This window comes from Vigna unguiculata, chromosome 7, assembly GCF_004118075.2.
Source record: "Vigna unguiculata cultivar IT97K-499-35 chromosome 7, ASM411807v1, whole genome shotgun sequence".
NCBI lineage: Eukaryota > Viridiplantae > Streptophyta > Magnoliopsida > Fabales > Fabaceae > Vigna > Vigna unguiculata.
Genome location: NC_040285.1, coordinates 38,980,036 through 38,989,988, shown reverse-complemented (window position 1 = coordinate 38,989,988; position 9,953 = coordinate 38,980,036). Strand labels below are relative to the sequence as shown.

The following is a 9,953-nucleotide window of genomic DNA, read 5'->3' as shown; positions in this document are numbered from 1 at the left end:
GTATAAAATTTACTTATTGCACATTTTGAAAAGTACGACTTTTAATTTTAAAAGAAAACTTATTATTATTATTATTATTATTATGTACGATTTCATATTTTTAATAAACTAAATCGGTTTTAGAATTTACAATTTTAATCATTTTTATTCGTTTACGTACTTTTTTTAAATATATATCCGTATCAGTAATTTTTATACAAAATCACTTATAAAACCGATACTAATAATTGACTTCTATAATATTTGCCTCAAAACTCATATCCACCATTTTTTTTTTTACTTAGATAAAAGCTTTATATTGAAAATACACACAAAAAAACTAGAGTTTTTTAAATATTTTCTTCTCGTAGTAGCTCTTTTGAATTTTCATGTGAAAAATTTGAGGTTATTAATTGATTCATGCTTTCATTATTTTCCTTAACCAGGAATAATCAAATATCTGACAAATAATTATTAAAACGATGAATATTTATTGTTTCACAAAGCTTCAAGCATAGGTAAACACCTAAACACAAACATTACCAACAACATTGCTATGAGTATTTGTGGAGGAAAGTTAAAGGCATACATCACACATCCCTTTCCACATATAATTAAGAACACAATTACTTTTCAATTATGACCATAACGGAAACAAACTGTTCACAAAACACAACTCATTAAGGGACAAATCCACTTATTTATAACTTTCTAATTCATTGATACATCACAAAAACAAATGTCCCATTGTTTGCTTCATCAAAACTTGTTCCTGTACCAATACACACCCTTCTGTGAAGTTCCTTCATCTGGCTCCACATAAAGGCACTCTTTTGCCTCTCTCCACAGTGCCTTGTAAAATGGGGTGTCATCAAATTGATAGTACTCACCCAATATAGGCTTGATTGCATTGGTTGCTTCCATTGCACGGTAATGAGGCATTGTAGAGAAGAGATGGTGAGTGACATGCGTATCAGTTATATGATGAAATACCTTGTTCAGAATCCCATAATCTCTGTCCATAGTTGCCAAAGCACCCTTCAACCACTCCCATTCTGATGAATCATAGTGTGGCAAAGCAGAGTGTGTGTGCTGCAAATACGTGATGGTCACAAGAAAGCCATTTACGATGAGCCATGGCACCCCATAAACACAAACCAACCAAACCAGTCCTCTCACAGTTGCAACGCGGTAGAGAAAGAATGCGACACAAAACAAAGAAACATCAGAAACATAGATCAGAAGCCTTTCACGGTCTGAATATATGGGAGCATAAGGGTGGTAGTGGCTTGCAAAACGATCATAGGGTCTACCAGAAACATTGAAGGCTAGATACAGAGGCCATCCCAGTGTGAGCGTGATGAGAAGAGAAACAGCCCTTCCTGTTGGATTGTTGAAGCACTTGTGGTACCATGCAACATTGGATTTGGATTTTGGGACAAACACTTCGTCACGGTCAAGGGAACCTGTGTTGGAGTGGTGGCGGCGATGGCTTATTTTCCATGAAAAGTAAGGGACCAGAAGTGCTGAGTGAAGTGTGAAACCAACTAGATCATCGACCCATTGGTTCTTGCTGAAGGCATGGTGACCACACTCATGAGCAATCACCCACACCCCAGTGAGAACGCAACCTTGGAGAACCCAGTAGATTGGCCAAGCAATGAGGGAAAGAGGGTGAGGAAGAAGGTGGAAGAAGGTGGTGGCAGTGTAGAGAATGAAGGCCAGTGAAAGATCAGAAACAACATAGTAGAATGAAGAGAGGAGGGAACGCTCAAAGCAATGTGGGGGAATGGCTTTCTTGAGTTGGCCAATAGTGAACGGAGGCTTTGTGTTTGGAACCCTTAAGAGAGGGTTTTGCTGAACTTCAAATTTGGTGACACAGCCCCAATCTGCCATTGTTTTCTTTGCTAGAATCTGTGTGAAGTATAAGAGAGTTTGGTTCAGATTTTGCTAAATGTAATATAGATCCAACACAACCTCACAGAATATTCCTCAGTTAAGGTAATGAGTTATTGTATTATGGAAACAGACAGGGACACAGTGCAGAAAGGTAATCGGCACAGAAGCACATTCGATGGATCATTAATTAATTTCACTCAATAGGTGTAAGGCCATGATTTTGTATACGTGTGAGGCTACATGCAGAAAACTGGTATATGTCACTGTGAGGTTGACATGAACCAAACACAGCGACAAAAACGACACGAAGCACAGAGGGTTTGTAGTGTAATGGTCGATTTACAAACCCGCCCTTTAAAACCAGTGTGCTCTCTTGCATGCATGCTCTTCAATCATGTTCACCACACATCACATAAAAGTATTTCTTCTTCATTTATAGAAACTATAAGATGAGTGAACAAGTTACATTAATTGATAGTTCAAAGTTCAGTTCCTTTGGGCCTTGTATTGTGTTACTAATTTCAAAGCAACTAAAAAGAAGAATAGACAACGCAAAAAGTATACGGTATAATGTACGACATACTCTTGAAGTATTAAGAGAGATCGGAAAGTTTTATTGTGAGATGTGAAGTAACATATACTCAACCATGGAAGACTAAAATATAACAAGAGAAATGGATGAAAGAAGTTAACCATGCAACCCTTTGAAAATATTGTAGAATACATATACGATATGATAAGATAACAAATGTAAAATCAGTACTTAATTTTTGTTCTCCTTAATATTTTAGATTTTTAACCATTCCCACAGGCCAAATAAATTACTGCTGATAAAGTGGGGAAGAAAAGAATATGTTTTGAAACTGATATACATAAATCACGTTCCCAGAAAAGGGAGTTAAGTGACAGGGGAATCTTCAGAAATAGTGCATAATAATTGAAAAGAAAAGAGAAAAATAATGAACTGCTTTTCTACAGCGGGATTCCAGAATCCGTGTGCCAGCATTTGTATTTGATCATTGATCATGAACATCTAATTCTTGAATTTGGTGAGTCAAATATTAATGCTTCCTCACTAATAGGGTAGGTCACGTTGGCCCGGCATGGTCCGCCACCAAACAGTCACCAAAACATAGTTTAAAAATTGTAACTCGGCCCAAGAGTGGCAGACTGGCCCAGCTGATATATTTAAATATATATATATATATATATATATATATATATATATATATAAGTTTATATTCCCTTAAATATATTTAAAAATAGAAACATGATATCAAAAAGGCTAATAAAAAAATCAATAACTTCTTTTATTGGTAATATTTAATAATGTAAAATAAAAATACCATCTAACTTTGTAATATGAGATAAAATCACTCTAAATTGAAGTAAGGCGTGTGATCTGGTTAAAAAGAAATGTTTTTATGAAATAAGATAAGATATCAGTATCACCTGTTAATATATTGAATGCCATGTAATCTTTAAAATAAATCACAATAAAAGTCTTTTTTGAATGTAATAATATATCATTAAGTAACTTACAACACATACTATATTATAAATAAGAATTCATACTAATAAAGTATGATGGATATGAATATCACTTCTAACTATATTAAGTCTAATGTAATTTAGAATAAAATATTATGAGAATAAAATCTTTTATAAGATAAAATATTTTTATTAATGTCTCTTACAATTTATTAGAAAAAAAAAGAATAATTATATCTATATATATATATATATATACATATAAATTTTCCATTTTATAAAAAATATTCCTATAATTACTTTTACAAAATCTAAATTACTTTCGAGAGATAGGTTTAAATATTTTTTTTCACAATAGTTTATGTGTTTATTTAAAGTGAACTGACTTGGTTTCAAAATAAGTAATAAAAATAATAAAAAAAAGTATGTCTTTCTTATTAACAATATTTAATGATGTAAAATAAAAATACAAAATAACTCAACCATTACAAATTAAAATCACTTTGAACTGGAGAAATGTGTCTAAAATAGCTGTGATTAATATTGTTGTAACAAATAAGACAGACTAAAATCATTCACTTATTTTTTTAAATTTGATAACCATCATCAAAGATGAATAAATATAGTAGAAGAGGGGGAATAAAATTCTTTCAATTGAAAAAAGAAATTATAGAACTTTTTAAGTTTTGTTTCTTGACGTAGCTTATATTTATGCATTCCTTCTGTTAATAAATAAATTTAACCACTTTTAAAAAAATAAACCAGATTCATATAAAATTAAAATTAATTTATTTATTAGCCAATTCATAAAATAATTTTGTATGATTTATTTACGCTTTTATTTCTTTTATAAAAAAATTATTACAATTATAATTATAATTATAATGTATTCTAATATTTAATATAATCTCTATCATATTTAATGTTTAAAGTAACATTATCTTTTAATAACTTTATATATATATATATATATATATATATATATATATATATATATATATATATATATATATATATATATATATATAAGTTAACATTCTCTTAAATATATTATATTTAAAAATATGAACATGGTATAAAAAAAACTAATGAAAAATAATCAATAAACTATTTTCTTGGTAATATTCAATAATACAAAATAAAAAGTGTTATCATGTGTAAAAAGATCTTTGTCATGAAATAAGATAAAACTTCAATGTTAATCATAAGTATATTAAATATCATGTAATAATAAAAATCCTTTTTAATGTGATGAGATGTTAATAAATAATTTACAGTACATACTATACTATAAATAAAAACTATATATAAGAATTATAGTATTAAAGTATGATGAAACATGAACATGACACCTGACCATATCAAGTGTCATATAATTTAGAAAAGAAAATATGAATATAAAATGTTTGATACGAATAAATATCTTTACTAATACCTTTTACAACTTATTTAAAAAATAGTAATATATATATATATATATATATATATATAAATTACCCATTTTATAAAAAATATTCCTATAATTACTATTAAAAAACTAAATTACTATCGAGATATTTTATCATGAAGGTTTAATTATTATTTATTCACAATAGTTTGCGTGTTTACTTAAAGTGAAAGGACTTGGTTTCAAAATAAGTAATAAAAATAAACAAAAAAAGAGTAGTATTTCTTATTAACAGGAATTTGATAATGTAAAAGAAAATTACAAATTAAACTATTTTAAAAAAACTAAATTAGTTTCTTCTAAATTTAAATTAATTTACTTGTTAGCTACTTCATAAAACTCTTCTCTGTTTAACTTGTTTACGTTTTCATTTTTCTATAAAAAGATATAATTATAATTATATTGTAATTATAATATATTATTATAATATTTATACAAATGAAACACACATACTAATTTCTTTTAAATATAATCTCTATAATGTTTAAGGTGACAATCAATAATTATATATATATATATATATATATATATATATATATATAATTTTACGTTTCAATCTCTTCAACAAATTTAAATTATGAATATGGTATGAAAAGAAGGCTAATAAAATATAATTAACAATTTTTTTTGTTAAAATTTAATAATGCGAAATAAATATTACATCTGAAATAATAATAGAAGGTAAAATCACTCTAAATTGAAGTAAGGTATGATGAGGTGACAAAGATTTTTTTTTTATGAAATAAGACAAGATCACAGTGTCACCTGTCAATTTATTGAATATCATGCAATCTTTAAATTAAATCATAATAAAAGTCATTTCTGAGTGTGACAAGATGTCAAAAATAACTTACAGTGCATACTATATTATAAATAAGAATCCATACTAATAAAGTATGATAAAATATAAATATGACATTTGACTATATTAAGTGTCATGTAATTTAAAAAATAATATTATGAGAATAAAATCTTTTACAAGATAAAATATCTTTACTTACACCTCTTTTAATTTATTTGAAAAACAATATATATATATATATATATATATATATATATATATTATCTTTTATAAACTTTTTATAAAAAATGTTTCTATTATTACTTTTAGAGAAAGGAAATTACTGTAAGGCCCTTTTATAATTTTTGTCCTAAAGATTAGTGGATTGTCCTTGTAAGTGGGCCTAAGGCCGGCCCAACGTATAAAGTCCTTAGGTCTGCCCTAATTCCACACTCACTTTCACTCTTGCAGAAACTCAGCAGCCGTCACCTTCCCCTTCCGCACTAGAGCTCTGTTAGGGTTCCTCCCCAAGTCTCTCGAGCTAGCTCCGGATTAGTTTCTACTCCACGTAAGTACCCCTCTAGATCATCGGAGTTCCCTTTTTGCTTTCCCTTGTATTTTCGCAGTTAGGGTTTAATACTAATCTGCCATTGTTCCGTGCACTTTCTGTTTTCAGCTCCTTAGTGAGTTCTAGAGCTGCTGTGCTCCTTGGTTACGCGTCGAACGTCCTGTACGAACCTATTTTCAGGTACGGGAAGTTAGGGTTTTTAATTTCGAGTCATTCTTCTGAACCATGTATGAGTTGGTTGTTGATTTTATGGTGTGATATTTCGTTTTGATGCGTGAGAGTATATTGCATGAACTGTTTGGGTGAAGAACTTGGCTGCTGCAGGTGAAACAGTGGCGAGACTTGTTAATCTCGCTCAGGCGGGTCAGTCTCGCCTAAGCGAGACAGATAGGGGCTCGCCTAGACCAGATTTCGCGAGTGGTCGCCTAGGCGACCCGCTCCTTGTTTTTGAGCGAGCGAGCATCTCGCCCAGGCGAGAAGGAACTCGCCTAAGCGAGATCCCGCGTTGGCTCCTGGTTCCTCCTTCGAGCCCTCGCCTAGGCGAAGGGGTTCCGCCTGAGCGAGACCCTTCAGTCTGAGCGAGGGATTGGGCGAGACAGTGTGGCGTTTGGTTGCGTATTTAATCTCTTATGCTTGGAATTGTTTGGGTATGACTGCCATGATGAGATGTATGTACTGATGTATGAATGTATGCCTAATGACCTGCTGTATATGCGTGATATGATTCATAAATGATGAATGATGGGTGTTGTGGGAACTTGGCATGTGAAATGAATGAGTGGTTTGGAACTAAAGGAACATGGTATTGATATGAGGTGAAGCCCTAGACTCATGGGGTGGCGATGAGCAAATATGTGGATTCAAAATGTGATATGTATGAGGAATTAACCTCAGGGATGGGTATGGAAATGTAAATATGATTTAATGTTCTTTCATTGCTGATTTATGAATGTTGGTCTATGTCAGCCTGTAAATTTCCTTGGGGGTCTCTAGGTGAGACTTTCGAGGTTGCGCTTCAGTGGTCGGGACGTAATCCCATGGCCCCTGTTAGTGGGTGTCCATGGTGGTGCCCCATCTGTATAACTAGGTAAGAATTCAAGGTAAGGTTGCATCCTGACACTCTGAGGAGCCAGTTAGTCTCACCTAGAGCGGACTGACCCTTGTGGTGAGAGTAGCAAGAGGCCTGAAATCCATTAAGGGCTAACCTTGTGGTGAGGGAAATTTGATTCATCATAACACTTGTAACATGTAGCTCAGGGTCGAGCAGCTCAGGGTCGAGCAGAGGTATCCACCATAAGTGCAAGCATCCGCTGAATTCGACTAAGTTATACGTATCCGGATGAGTCGAGTCGAGTCGTAGTGTATCGAATGAAGGGTCATAACATGTTTGGTTGTTATATGGATGTGAAATGATGAAAATACATTTGACTGTATGATGCATATGTTGTTGGCTCTAGCTTACCCGTTTTGTTGCATGATTGTGTTGTATGTGGCTGTTCTTTCTTGCGATGATCATCAACTTGGTTGATGGGAGCAGATGGGCGAGGTTCTCGTGGTCAACAAGGGAATGACGATCCCGCTGCTTAGCCATCGGGGCTAGAGTTATTTTATTCATGTTATCTCTAGGGCTACGACCCCTGTATCGTTTTACGTTTTCCTACTCTACACTCTTTGTTAGTTGTGCTTTCAGCTTTCCCTTGACATCGTGGTGTGCCCGACTTTTGTAGGGGTTGAGTTAAGGACCCCAAGACTACGCTGCTATACTTTTATCGCGTGACGTTTCCTTTAATTTCGTTTAATAATTAAATGGGACGTTACAATTACTCTCATGAGATATTACATCATGCATGTTTACATTTTTTTATTCATAATAATTTGTGTGTTTATTTAAAGTAAAAGGACTTGATTTCAAAATAAGTAATAAAAATAGTAAAAAATTTATGCATTTCATATTAACAATATTTAATAATGTAAAAGAAAATTACAAATTAAACTATAACAAAGTAAAATCACTTTGAACTGAAGAAACCTGCCTGGAATAGTTGTAATTAATATTGCTGTAGTAAATTGTAATAAATAAGAGAGACTCAGATCATTCACCCCTTTCTTCACATCTGGTGGTAACCATCAAATATGAACAAATATAAAATAGGAGGGGAATAAAATACTTTCAATCAAAAAACAAAAAAGATTTATAGAGCTTTTTAAGATTTGTTCTTGATGTATCTTATATTTATATTTATGTATTCCTTCAATTAACAAATAAATTTAACAACTTTTAAATGAAGTAATTTAGTTTCTTCTAAAATTAAATTAAATTTATTTAGTAGCTAATTCATAAAACACTTTTTTGTTTAACTTGTTTACGTTTTAAAAAATTTTATAAAAAAATTATAATTATATTTATATTGAAATTATAATATATTATTATAATATTTATACAAATGAAACACATATATTAATTTCTCATAAATAGAATCTCTATCATTTATATTTATATATATATATATATATATATATATATATATATATATATATATATATATATATGTGTGTGTGTGTGTGTGTGTAAAAGTGTACATTCACTTAAATATATGTAAACATATGAACATGGTATGAAAAAAAGGCTAATAAAAACTAATCATCAAATTTTTTTCTTGAAAATATTTAATAATGTAAAACAAAAATACAAGCTAATTCAACGATAGGAGTAAAATGATTCTGAATTGAAATAATGTGTGATCAAGTACTATAGAATTTCTCTCATGAACTAAGATAAGAGTTCAGTGTCACGTGTCAATATATTGAATGTCATGTAATCTTTAAATCAAATGACAATAAAAATTCTTTCTGAGTGTGATCAGGTGGCAACAAGTAATTTATAGTACGATACTATGGATAAGAATCCATGCTGATCAAGTATGATAAGGTATGAATGTGACATTTGACTTTATTAAGTGTCATCTAATTTAGAAAAAAAATATGAGAATAAAACCTTTTATACGATAAAATGTTTTTACTAATACCTCTTATAATTTGTTAGAAAAATAGAACAATACATATAATATGAACATGGTATAAAAAAGGGTTAATATACAAAATAATCAATACAATTTTTTCTTAATAATATTTAATAAGGTAAGAAAAAAATACAAGCTAATTCAATAATAGAGGTAAAATGACTCTGGATTGAAGTAATGAGTGATCAATTGCCACAAAATTTCTCTCATAAACTAAGATAAGAGCTCAATGCAACATGTCAGTGTATCGAGTGTCATATAATCTTTAAAGCATATCATAATAAAAATATTTTCTGAGTGTGATGAGGTGTCAACAAGTAATTTACAGTACATCCTATAGTATAAATAAGAATTAATGTTGATAATGTATGATAAGATTTAAATGTGATATTTGACTCTATTAAGTATCATGCCTTTTATAAGATAAACGGTTTATAATAGTACGTCTTACAACTTGTTAGAAAAACAAAAAGAATATATATATATATATATATATATATATATATATATATATATATATATATATATATATATATATATATATATAATATGAACATGGTACAAAAAAGGCTAATAAAAAATAATCAAAACATTTTTCTTGATAAAAATTAATAATGAAAACAAAAGTACAAACTAATTCAATAATAGGGATAAAATGACTCTAAACTGAAGTAATGTGTGCAAATGTTATAAATTTTTCTTATAAAGTAAGATAAGAACTCAGTGCCACCTGTCACTGTATTGAATGTCATATAATCTTTAATACAA

The 9,953-nt window shown here is 30.2% G+C and overlaps 1 protein-coding gene across 1 annotated transcript; it reads right to left on the bottom strand.

Annotated features, from left to right (window-relative positions):
• Nucleotides 1-466: 466 nt before the first annotated feature.
• LOC114190784 (omega-6 fatty acid desaturase, endoplasmic reticulum isozyme 1) lies at nucleotides 467-2,051 on the bottom strand. The gene has a single exon (XM_028079816.1). The coding sequence runs from the start codon at nucleotides 1,873-1,875 to the stop codon at nucleotides 739-741; it is 1,137 nt and encodes a 378-aa protein (XP_027935617.1). The 5' UTR covers nucleotides 1,876-2,051; the 3' UTR covers nucleotides 467-738.
• Between the last annotated feature and the right edge of the window lie 7,902 nt (nucleotides 2,052-9,953).